Source organism: Mastigoproctus giganteus, chromosome 6 (assembly GCF_048544385.1).
Source record: "Mastigoproctus giganteus isolate SK-2022 chromosome 6, ASM4854438v1, whole genome shotgun sequence".
Lineage (NCBI taxonomy): Eukaryota > Metazoa > Arthropoda > Arachnida > Uropygi > Thelyphonidae > Mastigoproctus > Mastigoproctus giganteus.
Genome location: NC_143580.1, coordinates 80,844,312 through 80,864,356, shown reverse-complemented (window position 1 = coordinate 80,864,356; position 20,045 = coordinate 80,844,312). Strand labels below are relative to the sequence as shown.

General features: G+C 38.0%; 1 protein-coding gene across 1 annotated transcript in view; it reads right to left on the bottom strand.

Annotated features, from left to right (window-relative positions):
- Positions 1-1,995: 1,995 nt before the first annotated feature.
- The window catches only part of tapas (tudor domain-containing protein 7 tapas), a 279,776-nt gene continuing 261,726 nt past the window's right edge, over positions 1,996-20,045 (bottom strand). Inside the window, exon 16 of the mRNA XM_090376230.1 lies at positions 1,996-2,497. Within this exon, the coding sequence (XP_090232356.1) occupies positions 2,268-2,497 (230 nt within the window). The 3' untranslated portion in view covers positions 1,996-2,267. The remainder of the gene's footprint in view (positions 2,498-20,045) is intronic.

Below are 20,045 nucleotides of genomic sequence, written 5' to 3'. Positions count from 1 at the left end.
TCAATGAACAATCAATTCATGATTAGTTTAATTCTGACAAAGATTTAGATGGCCATGAAGTACCGAATGATGAAGAAATTTTATATCATGTGACTACTACACCTAAATAATGATGGCAAACCTGAAGAAGAGTTGATATTGTCACAAAAATTTAGCAACTGTGTTGCTTTAAACCACTCACTTCTTCACTACCTGGAGTAGCAAAACAGTAGTGTTCTGCCGCAAAAAATGATTTTAAGAAATATTCAAAGTGGCAATCATCAAAAAGTTGCAAAAGACAAAAATCAATCTTTTATACTTTGGTATTTTTCTAAGTGAATTGATTTTCACTTATCTTTCCTATTTTTCATAAATTTAAAATATAAAATATTATGTTAAAAACAAAACATGTTTTAAAGATATCAATAGACTTTCCAAGTTAAAACAAAACTTGTAAAAATATTGTGCACTCCTGTCAGCAGCCTTTGGTGGGCGACACAACATACATCATTACCTATAGGTGTGTTTTATACCTATGCACGCATCGCATTGGACACATGAGTAGTGCGTGGTAAGTATTTTCATATTTTAACTATTTCCATATTTATTAGGTATGTTGCCGAGCATCTTTTGGTATTTTTGGATTAACTGGGAAATCGATTATCCGGGATTTTATTTTTACCACCTATCCCTAAAAATCGGAAGTCTACTGTACTTGGAAAGAAAGCTTAACACGTGTAAATGTAAAGTTTAGAATCTATTTATTATTAATAGAGCATACAAATTATGTTTTGCAAATGTGTTTTTATTCACTTCTTCAGTGATTGTAACCTGCTGCCACACCATCACAAAAAAAAAAAAAAAAAAAGAGTTTGGTCTTTTAAGTATATTTTGTGTTTTATTTTATTTTTATAAAAATAAAAAATACCAAAATATCAAATTTACAAAAGTTTATTAGTTTGATATTTTCACATTTTGTGATAGTGTAACAGCAGGATTTCACTGAAGAAGCATCTGAAAACAATTTTTAGATTCTATTATTGTAATAAATTCTAAACTTTACACACAGCAGACCAAGTGCTTTCATTTCAAGTATTTAGATAAAGATAACCTGTGCAATTTCCAAGCAGACATTACATGAGATATGATCAAAATTATCTTTAAGTGGAATCCTTTGGAATGATCGAGAGTTAAATTTTATTCAACACAGATTTAATGCGATATCTTTATAATTAAGGCAAATCGCAATTTAAATAAAACAAGATCTGCATAAATACAAATTATAAGGGAACAAACAATGCACTATTCATGGAATGTTTAGAGTAGTGATGTGAGATATATATAATTACAGAAAAAGAAAAGAAAAAAAAACTCAATTTCAACTTAATAGTAAACATAACTAAAGTGAAAATGTGGTTATCCATGAAATACAGAACATTATTCAAATTTTTTTTTACATAGAATATGTACATTATCAATACTGTCGCAGTTTTAAGCAAAAATTACTGTTCAGTAAATTGAGGGGAGCTGAAATAATTTCTATGCTGCATTTACATCTATAAGATTTTAAGAAACAGATGAAAAGAATGCAGCATGCTAAAATGTATAGGTTCTTATGATGGAGTGTATTCAATCACAGTTGAAAAAATTAATTCAATCTAATTAGCTAACTGGAACATTATAAAAATTTAGGCATTTAATATAGAAAGAAAATTGCATTAGGCATTTGTATATTAAACAAAATGTCATACTGATTGAATGAACAGGGATTATATATATAACTCTTCTCAGTTACATATATCAATTAAATTTCTGTGCATTCGTTATACTTCTGTGCAAAGAATGCACAGTAATTTAACAAATTTAAAAAAAAAAAAAAACAAAAAAAAAACCACCATGCCACTAGATCTCATCATTCTGAAAGAAGTCTTTATTGCTTACTGGATTAGCAATACGAAAGCACTTTTCAAATTTACTTACTCTAGATTATAAAATGAAATAGGGAGGCCACATAAATATCCAAAGATGTAGTATGGAACTTAAACAACACAGCACTGTTTTCTTTCATTAAGATGTGGTATGCATTCAAAAAAATTTCTCGAAATACTTATAGGGAACCAAAGTAAACTCCACATGCTACACATTAGAGATGAGGATGCAACTAACACAGGAAGTAGCACATTGTTATCAACAGTACATTGAACTTGCAAATTCTTGATAAACTATGGATTCTGTAATTTGTCTGATGTATGTATCCTAAAATATTTTTAAATCGTTAGCAACTAAACTTATGAGTCATATACTGCCATTCCTTGTTCTACTAGTAATTTATCAATAAAAATGTCTTTCTCGGGTGTCCTTGTATCAATTAAAGACACCACTAATTCTTGACATCCTAACTCAGTTAATGACCCTGGCCGTTTCTCTTTAATGCAAGACACAAATTGTTTTTCTAGGACTAGCTCCTTGAACCTCAGACATTCGATTGGTGTCCAGTCTCCACATGCAGGCTTTATTCCTAGAATAAAAAAGGAGGAATAAGTAAGACCATTCTCTTAAAGGGATAAAGTGTGTGTGTGTGTGTGTGTGTGTGTGTGTGTGTGTGTGTGTGTGTGTGTGTGTGTGTGTGTGTGTGTGTGTGTGTGTGTGTGTGTGAAAAAAAGGGGCTGAAGAGTAGTTGCCCCTCCATCTAACTTTGTCTTTATGTTAAAATTAGCAGGGACCTTCACACAGAAGCAAAGAATGTCGTATCAGTCTCACAATTAAATAACTACTGAAAGTCTGGTTGAATGAAAATCCATTGTTCCAAAAATAGTATTTATGCTTATTAGAAGTATAAAGTAGATAGTATGAATCAGAGCTGTAATGCTCAATACGTTCTACGTTGATATTAATATTTGTAATAATATTTTAATACAATTTGTAATAATATTTTTTCTTAAGAGTATCATATGGAAGCTTTCTACGTACTATGTTGAGGTAAACTCCTCTTATTATTTTACAAATAGAAATATAAATGAAAAGCTCAGTGACATCGTATCTTGCTGATCTCAATGGTAAAATACCAAAGCAATTTGCTAATAGCAGTGTAGCTAATCTGCAAACTTTTGTTTGCCTTTAGTGTAAAGATTTTCATAAAGTAAAACTTTCAAGTTTTATACCAAAGCTTCAAGATTTTTTTACACTCAAAAATGGACTTAAAACATATACACTGAATAAGACTCTTGTCTTATTCAGTGTATATGTTAATTAAGATGGTTATCTTAATTAATACTTTTGCTGCTGGCTTTTCTGACAATTTTGACTAGATGAGTCAATCTGGATTGGAAAGGGCAGAAGAGCTTTCTTCTCACCATGACTGAATTAACCAGCCTCCAGCAAAAGTTGCTTGACAAAAATATCTGGTTTTTCTTCTGTCAAAGTGGAAGAAAAAGTTATAGAAGTACAGTGGTTTTCCACCATGCAGATTAGAATACAAAGCTGCATATTTGTGTTCAGGAAGAAGTGAACATGATAAACAATACACGAATACATTATACTCTGTGATACTATTATGCACTAAACTCAGTGGAACCTTGAAAACATTGCCTTAAATTATTACCATACAATATTAAAATTTCTTAGTTTCTATAGTCAGTATTAGCCATCTTAAACGCAACATCAACAGTAAACCAAATGTCTGAAAAACATCTTCTATACACATATTATGTGAAAAGCATCATGTGGAATTAATAATTAAATTTCAGTTGTAAAAAACTAGACACCACATATATTTGAAAAAGTAAATAATTCACTGATATCAATAGTGAAAAAGAATTTCTTATACAGGGTGTTTCAAAAATGGTCAATAATTTTAAGGTGAAAAGTACAATCTAAAATAAGCAAAAAAGTCCCAGTAAACATCTGGCCGCAAATGAACTGTTTTCATAATGCACATTTTCTGTTAAGATCCGCCACTGACTATGGGAGCACTAGTTTAGCAAAAAACTGTGAATCCTTTGCTAAGGGTGGTTTTATTAAACATAAGATAATACATTTTTAATTTTTGGTTTCAACACCACAGGATTTTATAGATGTTAGATATTACAAAAGGTGTGTTCAAAATGCTGTGCTTGAATCCGTATGCAGCTTTGTAGTCTTCTCTGCATTTAGTTGTGAATCCTCCCTCTCAGGCATTCCTGGGTCATTTCTGATTTGCTGAAAGGCTCCTTCAACCCGACGCTGCAATTCCTCAACTATGTTAATGTCAGAAGTGTACACCAAGCTTTTTACATGACCCCAGATACAAAAATCCATAAGATTTTGTGTCTGGTAATCTGAGAGGCCACATTACAGGTCCACCTCTACCTATTCACCATACCTTCTTGTAAGATAACGAGTCACAACTCGAGCAAAATGTGCTGGCACACCATCATGCATAAGCCACATGTTCTGGCATTGCTGAGGTGGAACATTATCATCATCAAGGAGGTATGGAAGAACATTCTGCAGAAACTGAAAGTACAGCTCTCCTGTTTGGCAGAAAGTGTGGTCTAATTGGATGATCACCTAATAGTCCTACCCAGACATTCAACGAGAAACGTTGCTAATGTCATGACTCGTGAATTGCATTTGGATTTTCGTTGGACCAAACATGACAGTTATGAAAAGTAAAAATACCATCACAAGTAAACCCAACTTCGTCAGTGAACAAAATGTTGTTCAAAAATTGGGTGTTCAGGACACACTGTTTTTGCATCCACTGGCAGAAGTTCACTCTGGGAGGGTAGTCTGTACTGCTTAGACCTTATACGTGCTGGATATGGCAGGGGTACAGTAATTGGCGATGTAAAATTCGCCACACACTGCTATGACTCAGTACACGATCTTCCAGAGCAACCCTCCTTGTCGAAATTCCTGGATTTTGTTCTGTTCTTTCTAACACCCTTTCCTCAACATCAGATGTTATACTTCTGGGCCTACCTGCTTGTACTCCATGTGCAAAGTGCCCATGTTCTCTAAGGCGTTGATGTACCCTGATGAATGCATGCCTGTTGAGCTGCCTTTGGCTTTACCATACATGAATTGCATGTCCGCATACTCTTTGTTGCTGCTGTAACCTCTTTCCATGTTGACTGTTCTTTGACAGGTAACAGTGTGCCTGCTATGTCAGAGCAGTGAGAGAGGGGATAGGGAGAGAATGAGCATAACCTAACCTAAACAAACAAGTCAGTGGTGGATCCCAACCAGAAATATGCAATATCTCAAAAACAATTCACTTAAGGACCCATGTTTACTAGGCTTTTTTTTTTGGAAATTGTACATACAGTTCACCTTTAAATTATTAACCATCACTTTTGAAATACCCTGTATAAAGGCACATTCAATTCCCAATATATTAATTTTCAGATCTGTTCTTGTATTCTGTTATGAAGATAATCTATTATAAAAAATATTCTAGTGTTGATTTATCTCTTTTGGAGGAAGCTTATTTTTCTTTCAAAGCCCCCCTCCCCCATCTGTAAAGAACCCTTACAGTTTGCTAGGGCTCAGACTTCCAATAAAAATAACTATAAGTAAACCAGAAAGAATGGTTAACCAGAAAATTTGCTGTCCAAAGTAACAGAAGACACTACTAGTCTGTAAGAATAAGCATTGAAAGCCCAGCATTGCTGAAACCATCAACATCTTGTATGTGCCTGCCATTTGCCAAAAAATTGCAATAAATAGCCAATCTGTGGGAAATCTATGTACTATGCTCAATTCACCTCAGTGAAGAATTCCTTCACAAAGTCTGAAATCCATTCCTACACAATCCCACAGGCCCATTATACAAACTCACAAGTAATTGTGGGAGCTCACATGTATTGAGACTCACAAAGATTCTGTAGACATCTGATGTGGATGAGAAGATAAATCAGACCCAGCTTTCACACCCTAGAAAAGGATATCAAGCTAGCCTCAGTCCTCTTCATCAACCACTTATATACTCTAAGAGCGTTCTGAAACCTATTTTATAAAAAAAACCTTAGATTCATAGTCATAAATATGAAGGATAAAGTAACTTTCAAAGAATACTTCCAGTCATATAAAAATAAAATCCTCCACCCACAGGAACTCCAACCTTTCACCTTCCAAATATGATATTTTTACAATGTTCTCCAATGTTACACCTTTATATTTAAATATGTATAAATCAGTATATATTATCTGTGGGGTTTCACCAATCTGTAGGTTACCCACTGGTACCTCCACAGTGGAAGTCTCATTCTCCTTCTATTTTTATTCATTTGAGTTTTGGGTTTAGGATGTAGTCTGTATTTCAGAGGTCATCCAAAAGCATCAAGTATGTCAGTTATTTGAGCTGCCTGTGTGCAAAGGGGATGATGTACAGTTAGTCATAATACAAACAGATTAATTGACAAATAAGTACACTGTCATATCCTGTGAATGTATTTTAAAATGTATTTATCAAGGTGTTATCCTGTCAATCTACATTTAAAATACTGGCAATGTTTCAAGGTTCTGCTAAAGATTGGGTAGATTAAAAAAAAAAATTTTTTTTTAAAAATCCTAGTAAAGTTAACTATGAAATAAATGACTTACTAACATGTACCTGGTAAAGTGGCAAGCTAACTGCCAAACAAAATTACACAATGAGAATATACTAAATGGTAGACTACCCGTGGATTTTAAGGATATGGAACTTGGAAAAGATCTAGTTTCCTTTCCTCCATCCCCCCCCCTCACTTAACTGAACAGCATTATCAAAAAATGTCTTATCCTCCGTAACATTCAAAACTACTGTTCTCTCATAATCAGCAATTGAAAATGAGTACAGCTTGAAAATAAGTGGTTTTCGTATTGCTACAAGACTAAAGATCTTCACAGAAGTTAGTTCTTCCAGGATTCATTTAAATTAATTAAATTCAGCTTCTTTTTTGTTTTTAACAAAATTTAATATCTTTCATTTTAAATTCTTTTATCTATGTTTTATGGTCAAGAAGTAACCAAAATGTGAGGTGAGTGACTTTAAAAGAACCTCTTGCTTTAATAATAATATTATTCATGGACTGTTGTTATGAGGGAGCCCCATGTTTTCAATTACAGTAATACCCCGAAGTTACGCGATAGGTGGGTCTGACGAAAATCGCGTAAGTCGAATTCGCGTAAGTCGGGGTACAACTTTGCATATAAATACATATAAATTTTGCTTAATTGGGACCAAGGACTAACAAAAACACTAGTTTAGAAGAAAAATATTAATAAAATGGCAGTTCTTTATACATATTAATACAAAATATGTATTAAAAAACAAATGACTTACGTTAAAAAGTTATTTCGATGTCGATGGCTTCATAAAATCTAACAAATTCGTCTGACGACACAGCGCGTTCTTTTTTTCACGCAGAATTTCTCCGTAGCAAGCTAATAATTTTTTTATTCCTTGCTTTGTAGCTATAACGCGTTCTTCGTTGGAGTCTATGTTTTCTAAAATTTTTAAGCCCTTTACAATTGAGCCCTTTTCAATTTTCAACCTGTCAAGTTTGCAATTGTCATGTGCTTTTCGCCGTTGCTTCGTTTAGGCCTGTAGCACGTGCAATATCACATGGTCTTTCATTTCGCTCAAAGCGTTTCACAATTTCATATTTTTTCTCTATCGACAGAGGCGGACTGGCCATAAGCCTTACCAGGGAAACCCCGGTGGGCCAGTGTGATTTTGGCCATAAACCATAGTATGAGGCCACTATAAATTTTCCCGGGTAAGAATTTTTGATCCAGTCCGCCTCTGTTTATCGATAATTGCTTTTCTTTTTCTCTCTGAATCTGCAGTGTCTTCACCAGGACGCTTCCTTTTCACACTTTTAATTAAGTATTTTACTCATTTTTAGGGAATAAAGCACAATTACAAAACGAGGAGGCACGCTTGATACGCATAAACAAAGCTGCCCGCATGTAGCAACTGAATAAACAACACCATAAAGGCAGAGATACACTATTAACACCTCACATTTCTAGGGGTTACTACCATAAAACAATAAAAATCCAGTTGCGTTTCTGCTAGTGAAATCTGTTATAAACTGGTAGTAAACTCGATCTAATTGCATTTGCGATTATACCGATTGCTGGAATTGTGTTGGTTTTTACGTTATTATGGTGAAATGTGTTTCCCCTTCACTGATATAAAAAATATAAAAGCAGCAAAGTTGAATTTTGTTCATCTTTCGCTCTCATTCTCCGCCGTCGCACCGTATATCGATAACATACGAAAAACGACCTTGAAGATAGTGGGCGGCAGCGTTGCCAAACGAAAAAATCAAGAACCGCGTAACTCCGAGTTCGCGTAAGTCGGGGTAGCGTAAGTCGGGGTATTACTGTATTTATCAATATTGATTTAGGCATATTATAAAGTTTAATGTTTAAGTTTTCTGTTGATAAAAATATACGCAAGATGGTAAATAACAGTAATCAGGCAATATTATTAAGTTAGGTGGGAGTGGGGAGATTAAAAGTGGATGAAGTTAAAGCTTAACATTGATAAATGCAATCCACTAACATTTGTGGCAGTAGTTCCAGAATAACATACCATTTTGGTGGTACCAAACTCGAGATAGTGTAAAATGAAAATGACACAAGTGATTGCTTGAAAGAAGCCCTTGGGCTGTCTTAGCAACTGGTTTATATTGCTCTGTTTTACAGAGCAATATAAACAGGTTATATAAACACTTACCAAGAAAGATTTGAGTTCTGTAAATTTCAGCATCTGGAAATCATGTATTTGCTGTATAGCTCGCAGTATAAAAAGCTGAAGAGCTAAGCTGCACGCTAGAGCAGTGGTAATTTGCATCTGGTCATGTAAGTCAAAGTAATAAAGTAGCAATTATGGGATTTAAGTGTAAGATATCATGGAGTTTCAAAATGGCATGATTGTGTGTTGAGTGCTTCCATATCAGAAGTGGCATGACATATCTTGTCAGTTGCTCATAGCCCAGGTGTACAAAGAATGGTGTCAAACAGGTCAAACCACCTCCTGCCAACAGAACTGTAAAGGACTATGCAAGGTGATGTTCATGCTAAGCAAAGCATGCAGTGCATTGTACAGGCTCAAAGGCAGGTGATTGTGCAACAGTTGACATCTCAATACAATGCGAGGAATGCAAAAATAATATTCCGAATGGTGATGTGCCGCACACTCACACGTATAGGGGGTTTCCATGGCATATGACCCAAGTGACACCCTCTCCTCACTGCTGATCATTGATGGCAAATGTTGTGTTGTCAATAATACACTGGTTGGACATGGAAGACTGGAAACAAGTGTGTTGGTTGGATGGGTCCAAATACCTGTTGCAACACACCAATAGACACCTTTGTGTGTGGTGCAAACAACATGAGTTCATGGACCCATTGTGCATGGTGCTCACTATCCAGGCAGGTGGCTGTGGTTGCTTAATACGGGGCATATTTTGCTAGGAAGAGCGAAGACCCTGGGTTTTTTTTTTTTTTTTTTATGTGAACCCCAAACACAAGAGGTATTAGAACCTATAGTACTTAGTACCGTGCTTGGGTTGGAGGTTGAGAAGACGAAAGAAGATATTTGTTGATATTGGACTTGAACTTCTGTAGATTGTAATTTTCAGGAAATACGTACGAAGGAAGGTTGTTCCAGAAAACGGCAGTTGAATGAATAAATGAGGAAGATGAAAAGTTGGTTCTGTGAGTTTGAAGTAGAACAGTAAATGGATGTTGGCTGGTGGCGGCACATGTTCGGACTGTTTTGAAAGAGAGAGCGGGAATTATAGAAGCCAATTCAGAAGAACAGTGCCCATGGAAGTATCTATAAAAGAGGCAAGCAGCAGAAACAGTGCGTCTATGAGAAAGCGAGTGGAGAGACTCTGTTAGAGATGAGTCATTAATTAACCTAACTGCCCTCTTCTGAATGGAATCAAGAAGCCTGAGAGAGGTTTTGGGGGCACCACCCCAAATGTGGGAACAATATTCCATGGCAGGGCGGATTTGCGATTTATACAGAGTGAGCAGCTGTTTGGAAGAAAAGTAACGCCGAGAGCGAAAAAGAGAAAACCAAGTTTTTTAGATGCAGAGGAAGCAATATTTGTAATGTGCTTGTGCCAAGAGAGATTAGAAGTCAGGGTAATCCCCAAAAGAGATATATCCTTTTGTCTAGAAATTGGAGTGTCACTAAAGATAAGCATAGGAGCAGAAGAATCCTTTTTGCGAGATATAAGACAAGACTGAGTTTTAGAAGGGTTGAAATCAACTAAGTTGTCTTTGCCCCACTGGAGAATTACCTGAAGATCGGCATTTAAGGAATTGGTAGCAGATTTTCGAGAAGTTGAAGCTGATTGAGCAGGACAAGATTTCTCAAAACGGAAAGTTGAATGCAATGTGCTATCATCGGCAAAACTATGGATAGGATTTCCAGTCAATGGAAGAAGGTCATTGATATACAAGAGGAAAAGAGTGGGGGAAAGAACTGAACCTTGGGGGACACCGGCATTAGTGGAGAAGTTAGAAGACAGAGAGCCATCTACCATCACCCTCAGTGAGCGATCAGAGAGAAAACTGGATAACCAATTACTAAAAACAGTTGGCAAACCATAAGATGGAAGCTTGTTTAGAAGACCTTTATGCCAAACAGGATCAAAAGCCTTTGAGATGTCAAGAGCAACTACTTGTGTTTCACCGAACCTTTCCATTGAAGTAGTCCATAAATGGGTAACATAAGCCAGGATATCACCAGTGGATCGACACTGGCGGAATCCATACTGGTGATCGTTGATCAGACGGAAGGTTTCTAGGTAGTTTAAGAGTTGGCGGTTAATTGATTTCTCCATTACTTTAGAAAGAGTAGAAGTAATTGCAATGGGACGATAATTGGATGGGAGGGATTTGTCACCCTTTTTAGGAACTGGCTGGATATGAGCAAATTTCCAAGCAGAAGGAAAAACACCTTTGGAATAAGAAAGTGAAAAAAGGCGGCAAAGAATAGGAGTAAGTTCAGGAGCACAGATTTTGAGAACAAGTGGAGAAATACCATCAGGACCTGGAGCTTTCTTAGCATCAAGATTCATCAAAATCCTTCTGATATCCTTTTGACGGAAGACCACAGGAGGCATTGAATGGACCGTGTTAGGAATGGTGGGAGGTGTTTTACCAAGATCATTAATACATGAGCTGGAAGAAAAATGGGATGCTAGCAGGTCAGCTTTATCCTTGGCTGAAGTGACAACAGAACCATCTGGTTTGGACAGAGGTGGAAGCAGAGATGGGCAAAAGTTGCGGCCAATAGCTTTGGCAAGAGACCAGAATGCTCGGCTACCATTAGGGCAAGAAGCAAGTTTTCTACTCTTAGCCTGTTCAAACTCTAGTTTGGACTGATTAATAACTGCTTTACAATTGTTGCGAGCTTTGGTGTAGGCAGAAAATGAAACTGAAGAATTAGAAACAAGCGAATTACGATATGCAACATTCTTCTCTTGAACAGCCTTAGCACATTTATTGGAAAACCAAGGTTTAGATAAAGGATGAGATTTTAAAGTGGAGTGTGGGATAAAGGATTCCATTCCTGCAAGAATAATTTCACTGACACGATCTGAGCAAACGTTGACATCAGAAGTTTTGAAACAGTAATCCGACCAAGGAAAAGAAGAAAAGAAGTCACGCAGGTCATCCCATTTTGCATTCTTGTAATGCCAAACAACACGAGGTTGGGAATAGCCATGAGATAAAGGTTCCATTGGAGAAGAGACAATCACCAAGTTGTGATCTGAAGTGCCTAAAGGACCTCTCACTTCGACCGTGTACTTAGAAGGGTTGTTTGTGAGAAAAAGATCAAGCGTATTGGCTGTATGATTCGGATTGTCCGGTATTCTTGTAGGTAAACGAACAGTCTGTGCTAGGTCATTAGTAATTGCAAAAGCCTCAGCATCTCGACCTGCTGGGTCGGTGTGACTAGAAAACGGAAGCCAGCTGGAGTTGTGAACATTAAAATCACCAAGGAAAATTACCTCACTGTTAGGAAAGTTGGACTGGAGAAAGTCAAGTTGCAACGAGAGGAAGTCAAAGAGCTCCAAGTGATTAGTGGAGTTGGGAGAACGGTAGAGACAACAGATGAATTTGACACAATGAGGTAGAGAGATTTTAAGCCAGAGAAGATCGAAGAGAGGAGATTCCAAATTGCCAAGCCTCTGACAGGGAATATCAGAACGGACATATGCACAAGTACCACCTTTGAGGCGAAAGGAATCATACAGCGAATAATTTGGGCATCTGAGATGAGCAGTAGTTGAATCAACCGATAACTGAGATTCTGTCAGAAAAAGTACATGTGGTTTGGCAGACTGCAAGTGGAAATGGACATCGTTGAGATTAGAATTGAGACCACGTATATTTGTGAAATGAATTAGGAAGTCCTTGGGAGGTTTAGATCTTTTCGCAGATAAGCTTGTTCTATTAGTTTGACAATTCATGGTGTATTCAATAGTAAGAAAAAGTGGGTGGGACATGCTGTATGAAGCAATGAAATTTTTGGATATGGCGTACATGTGGTAAGAATATACCCAGATCCTTGACATAACGTGGCCTCGACAATGCTCCCCGCATACACACTACTCGGACTCCCTCCAGTCACTATCTGGCAGAGTAGAGGTAGCAAGATTATACACTAGCTGATCCGGAAGCCTCCTTGAGAGTTACCAATAGGTTCGGTCCGGTGTACTAACTAGCGGCCGGCCTGCGAAAACCGTTTTAGAGCTGTACCCTCGAAATGTAAGGAATATTGGATCTCGCCACGACATTCATCATAACCTCAAAAGTCATCAATCATACTGCATGATGGAAGAGATAGGGAAGGGTTGACCGGAACTTAGCTCTAGAGACTAAACATGGGTTCCACCACCATGGGTGCACACAGATCAGTGTTTCATGGTCTCCTAAGAGCTACCAGTAGCTGTTAGGAGACCATGTTCACCCTACCACATTGCATTTTTTTTCTGGAGAGAAATGGAATCTTTCAAGATGATAATGCACCATGTCATTGGGACTGCACTGTGAATGAGTAGTTTAAGGAACACAATGAAGATATCACCCATCTTAAATGGCCTTCATATTTGCCTGATCTCAATTCAATTGAACATATGTGGGATGACTTGGAACGGGAACAGGATACACAACCACCATCTATTCTGACACTGAAAAGCCTTGATGACAGCATGGCTACAGATCCCTACGGATGTCTTCAGATATCTTGTGGAGTCAATGCCTGGGCAAATAGTGCCACTACCTAATGCCATGGTGGATCACCACGGCATTAAGTAGGTGGTCATAATTTAGTAATCACTCAACGTATATACGACGGAGTATCAAAACGTTCGTATCACTACCTAGAAATAATAGCCATAGAAAGGTGAAACTTCACAGGAACTTTAATCCTTTTCTATGTACTCTCAATGTATAGTAACACATTTCTCCCATCTATGGATCAGTTGTTTAATGCCTTGATCATAGAAGTCGGCAAAAAGTGCAGACTTCTACGAACCAGGAAATCATCATTGAAGTGGAACCATGATTCCACTTCTCAGATGATTTCCTGAGATGAATCAAATCAGCGTCTACACAATAGTTTCTTCATTTCTCGAAACAAGAAGTCTGATGGTTGTAGGTGAGGAGAATAGGGTGGGTGTTGCAGTAGTTTGAAGGTGCACTGGGCAACAAAAGTTGGTAGTGGCAATGGCATGTGAGCTGGTGCATTGTCTGACAGATGACGGACACCTTTGGTTAATATTTCATGTCTTTTATTGCAAAAGTTGCGGATTGCCTTCAAAACTTTGCATAACTGTAAAGCTTAAAAAGCTTCAATGCTTTTTCACCTTCAAAGAATTGTGTAACTTTTCCAAATGATTTCTGTAACATTCTTCGGTAAATGTGGAACCACGAGCTAGGTAATCTATCAGGATAACCCCTTTTCTGTCCTAAAACATGGACAAAATTACCTTCTTCTTCACAGATGGAGTGGTCTTTGCCTTGTTGGGAGGTGGTGACGAGGTGTGCTTCCAATGCTTTGACATGCCTTTAGTTTCTGGATCATACTGGTACACCCAGCATTTGTCAACAACTGATCAATTTCCTGAGCTTTCTTGCACTGCAAATGCAGGAATTTGATCGCTGCTCGATACTCCACTTTGTCAACCATAGCTTCCTTCCTCAGATTCCAGGTTCTGCCTCTGGTATACGATCACGTATGGCAGTTATTTTCAACTGGTGTGCCGCAGATGTGCTGCAGAGTTTGGGGGAAGGTAAAAAACAAGTCAAGAAAAAATTGGGGAATAAAAAAAATCGTCGAGATAACTTTTAGAAGTACTGTATATTTTTCATGAAAGGCCGATAAAAATGAAAACAATAACAGTTTAATAAAAAAATATAATAAAAAAAATTATAGTAAAATTCCAATAACTTTCATCCCTGTTGTTCCAGATCGCAAAATAACTCTGCAATGTACCGTATTTCCCCATGTATAAGATGCACCCTTTTTCAAAAAAATTTGGGGTATTAAAACTGGGTGCATCTTATACAGTGGTTGTAGATTTTTTACTTGCATTTCGCGCTTGTCTTTACGCTCATTGTTTCGCTTTTTTTTTTCCGGTATATTAGGTTACGTTTTGCCCAGAAATAGCTCAGAAAAGATTTTCGTGCAGTGCTGAATTCAAGTTAAAAGTGATCCAGTTTGCAAAAGTGAATGGAAATCGTGCTGCTGAACGTAAGTTTGGTCCTCCTCCAACTGAGAAAACAATCCGAGACTGGCTACGGGAAGAAGAAACCCTACTGAAAACGCCACGGCAGAAGGCGACCATTTGAGGAATGTCAGCAAAATGACCTAATTTAGAGAGGGAATTGAAGATATAGATTGAGGAGCAAAGGGCAATTGGAATTCCTGTGTCCACAAAGATGGTTCAACATGAGACAAGAAGAATTGCTGATGAAAAAGAAGTTACTGATTTCAAAGGAGGACACAATTGGTGCTTCAGGTTCATGAAACGGAATGGACTAAGCATGCGTACACGAACCAGACTTGCCCAAAAGATGCCTGAAAGCTATGAGCAGACGGTCCTTAAATTTCATCGTTTTGTCATTCAATGTCGGAAGACACATCAGTTTGAGTTGGAACAGATTGCAAATATGGACAAAGTCTCCCTTCAATTTGATGTCCCAAGTAACAGAACTGTTGATAAGAAGGGGATGAAAACTGTAACTGTGAAGACAAGTGGACATGAAAAGAGCCATTATACAGTTGTTCTAGCTTGTTTTGCCGATGGAACCAAGCTGCCTCCTATGCTGATTTTCAAACACAAAACAGTGCCAAAAAAGACATTTATCGAGAAGTGATTGTCCACGTTCATGACAAGGGTTGGCTGGATTGGGATGGGATGAAGATCTGGTTTAAGAAAGTTTGGAGCAGGAGAACAGGTGGGCTCTTACGCAAACCTGCCCTATTGGTGCTTGATCAGTTCAGGGCACACATAACAAAAAATACAAAGAAGATTGGTGCATAGCAAAAAACAAAACTTGCCATCGTACCTTGACATCCCAGCTCCAACCACTTGATGTCAGCATTAACAAACCCTTCAAAGCTGCCATGAGAGACGAATGGAATCAATGGATGAAGTCTTCTGGGGACAATTTGACACCAGCAGGAAGAGTGAAGAAACCAACTATAGGAGAAGTTTGTACCTGGGTGAAAAGATCCTGGGATAATATCAAGATTGAGATCTTTGTTAAGTCATTTAACAAGTGTGGCATTTCAAATGCCATAGATGGAACTGAGGACGAGGCAATATATGAAGACAGTGATTCGTCATCAGACACAGATGAGGACAAGCTAATGGATGGGAGTTTTGACAGTGATGAGAAGTTGTATGAATTTTATGATGAATAAAACTCGAGTTCAATAACTTTATGTAATAAATTTTTTTCAAATTTCGGGCCCCAAAATTAAGGTGCGTCTTATACATGGGGAAATACGGTACTTTTACCACCCCACCTTTAACCAGTGTCAGTCTTCAGTCAGCTGTTGTTGACATCGGGTGTGTTATTCCATGTGAGTTTGCACTAATGCATTTTTGTTTATTTCTATTTCGTTTTAATTATTTTGTTATTTCTGAATTTAGTTGATTTTTATTTTTAGTTTTTTAGGGCTTATTAGACATGGACAGATCTTTAATTAAAAAACGTAAGTTAGATGACAATGAATCAAGTGTAGCTGGAACTAGTTCTGGTAGCATTAGCAAAGGCACATGATGCAAGAAAGCAAGCATATATAGCATCAGCCAAAAAAAAAAAAAAAAAAAACACACACATACCCTTCTCATTTCACCCATCCACTCGCTCCAAATGTTTGTCTAGTTCTCCCTTGAATCTATTTAAGCTATCAACTTCTACGACAGATGGAAGTTTGTTCCAGCAATCTAGGTGTCTAGAGTGTCAAGAAATTAGGTGCCAACTCAGCATTCTGATGGGCGTCTATGAGAGCTTGAGGTGTAGGGTAAATGCCCTTGAAGAAATTAATGAGGGGCCCATCAAGCTCTCAGCTGCCCAGCTCAACGACAGAGCTCACTCCTGTGTGCATCAGGCAAAACAGAGGCAATCTCCAAAGCACAATGCGCTGGTCCCAAAGGAACTAGTTATTGTTGGTAGCTCTATTGTCAGGGAGACGGGGAATATACTATGCAAGAAGGATAGGTGGAACAGGACCAGGGTATGTCTGCCAGGGGCAAAAGTTGATGATGATGTTGTAGAGAAGATATTATCTTTTAAGGGCACAAAACGTGATGTTGTACACGTTGGAACCAAAGACATTAAGAGGAAGAGATCTGCTGATTTACTCAACAAACATAGGTCAATGTTGAAAAAAAAAAAAAGTCGTGAGTTAGGGTTGAATGTGAAATTTTCTGCAATTCTGCCCAGACACGATAGGAGGGAGTATATGATGAGAGCTTTATCGATCAATTCGGCCCTGGAGAGATTGTGCAAGGCCCAGGGGGTAGAATTTTTTTCACCTTGGGCTGTGGTTGTTGACAAGAGAAACTGCTTCTACAGGAATGGGGTACACTTAAATAGAAAGGGGCAAGAATATTTGCTGATGCTATCGAGGCAGTGTTAGGTGGGTCGGAAAACTGCTAGCTTGGGGGGATACACAGACTAAAAGGTTAACAGTGGCCACAGGCAGAGGCAAAAGTGATTCTTGAACTGCTTCTATTAGAATGAGCAGCAGCCAAGGAAAGCAAGGTAATGGAGATTTCCAGGACTGCTGAGAGTCATAGTGGAACAAGTAAATACATGGGCTGTGTTAGGGTAACTAAGACTAGGAACAGGTGCATGTATACTTGCATGTACACCAATGCTAGGAGTAGAGTTAATAAATTTGATGAGCTTGAAGTGCTAGTCAAGATATCAAAGGCAGATATTGTTGGAATATCAGAGAGGTGGTGCCACACAGATATAAGCAGTGCAGAATTGGAATTTGGGGAATACAATGTGTACAGGACGGATATGTTATTGTTGTTATTTGGTTTTTAGGAGCATTAGCAACTAAAGCCATATTGCTCTGGGGATATGTGGTGGTCATTCCCTGACCTCTCTGCATCCTCTGTATTTGTTGGTCACGGGCTCGAATCCCGGTCTAATCAAGAAGCATGTGCTACGCACTGCTGCTCCTGTCCACCTGGCTATGGAGGCGCCACAGGAAGGATAGACAGGACAGGAAGGGAGGAGGGGTTATGCTGCTAGTTAACAAACACACAAAATCTAAGCAAGTGCATCCAATTGATGTTGGTGGACAATGCAGTGTTGAGTCCGTTTGGTGTGATATAAGCACTGGCAAAGGAAAAATGAGTAAGTGTGTGTTTTAGACCTAATGAATCTGATGAGTACAATCTGCAATTGTGCAGAGAAATAGAGTGGGCCAGTAAATCAATGTCTTATAATGGGAGGTTTTAACTTTCCAGATATTGATTGGAACTTGTGGGTTGGTTACTCGCACACTAGCAAGACTTTTGTGGACTTATTGTTTTCTACAGCAGCATGTTTGAGAGGCAACCAGAGGGAGTAACACTCTTGATCTGATTATCAGCAGCAATTATTCGTGCATTAAGAATTTGCAGATAAAGGAACCACTGGGTGACAGTGATCACAATGTACTGATGTGGGAATTACTTAAAGATGTAACTACCATCAAGGCTAAAGGGAAGGGCTTTTGCTTTCGTAAAGGTGACTACAGTGGTCTCAGACAGTTTTTAAATTCTGTACAGTGGGATCAACTGATGATGTTACCAACGTTGAATTCTAAATGGGAAGGCTTCATGACTTAATTTTGGAGGCTACTAGGCTTTTCATACCAACTAAGAAATACTGTTCAAGGTTTAGAGCTAAACGGATGTCAGATGAATTAATGAGGCTCGTGGCAAAAAAGAATGTATGGGATGCATATAAAGTATCAGGTGACACAGAAGCCTATGGCAGGTATAAACTAGTCTGTAATCAAGTCACAAAGGAGGTTAGATTCAGAGAAATCTTTGGCAAAAGATGCAAAGTAAAACAGCAAAGAGTTCTTTATTTATGTAAACTCTAGAAGGAAAGGAATGAATCAGATTGGACCACTTAACACAGATGGGTTGACTATTGATGACCATGCTCAGATAGCTGATAAACTGAGTATTTTGCATCTACATTCACACGTGAGGAGTCATTCAATGAGGGGAGTGCTAGAAGTTTATCAAATGCTAACAGGGAGCTAAGTGATTTTGTAATAACTGAGAGCAAAGTGGAGGAGAAATTGTTGAAGTTAAACATAAGGAAGGCACCTGGGATAGACAGGGTTTATCCAGTTATATTAAAGGAAGCAGCAAAGGAAGTAAACAAACCCTTAGCCATAATTATGAGAGCTTCCCTGGACTCAGGGGAGGTCCCCATGGACTGGGGGTGCAAATGTATCACCATTTCACAAAGGGGATTTTCAAAAAGTGACAAAAATACCATATTTACCCATGTATAAGACGCTCGCATGTATAAGATGCACCTTAATTTTGGGGCCCGAAATGTAAAAAAAAAAAAAAAAAAAAAATGTATTACATAAAGTTATTGAACTCAAGTTTTATTCATCATAAAATTCATACAACTCATCACTGTCAAAACTCCCATCCATTAGGCTTGTCCTGATCTGTGTCTGATGACGAATCACTGTCTTCATATATTGCCTTGTGCTCAGTTCCATCTATGGCATTTGAAATGCCACTCTTCTTAAATGACTTAACAAAGATCTCAATCTTGATATTATCCCAGGATCTTTTCACCCAGGTACAAACTTCTCCTATAGTTGGTTTCTTCACTCTTCCTGCTGGTGTCAAATTGTCCCCAGAAGACTTCATCCATTGATTCCATTCGTCTCTCATGTCAGCTTTGAAGGGGTTTGTTAATGGTGACATCAAGTGGTTGGAGCTGGGATGTCAAGGTACGATGGCAAGTTTTGTTTTTTGCTATGCACCAATCTTCTTTGTATTTTTTGTTATGTGTGCCCTGAACTGATCAAGCACCAATAGGGCAGGTTTGCGTAAGAGCCCACCTGTTCTCCTGTTCCAAACTTTCTCAAACCAGATCTTCATCCCATCCCGATCCAGCCAACCCTTGTCATGAACGTGGACAATCACTTCTCGATAAATGTCTTTTTTGGCACTGTTTTGTGTTTGAAAATCAGCATAGGAGGCAGCTTGGTTCCATCGGCAAAACAAGCTAGAACAACTGTATAATGGCTCTTTTCATGTCCATTTGTCTTCACAGTTACAGTTTACATCCCCTTCTTATCAACAGTTCTGTTACTTGGGACATCAAATTGAAGGGAGACTTTGTCCATATTTGCAATCTGTTCCAACTCAAACTGATGTGTCTTCCGACACTGAATGACAAAACGATGAAATTTAAGGACCGTCTGCTCATAGCTTTCAGGCATCTTTTGGGCAAGTCTGGTTCGTGTACGCATGCTTAGTCCATTCCGTTTCATGAACCTGAAGCACCAATTG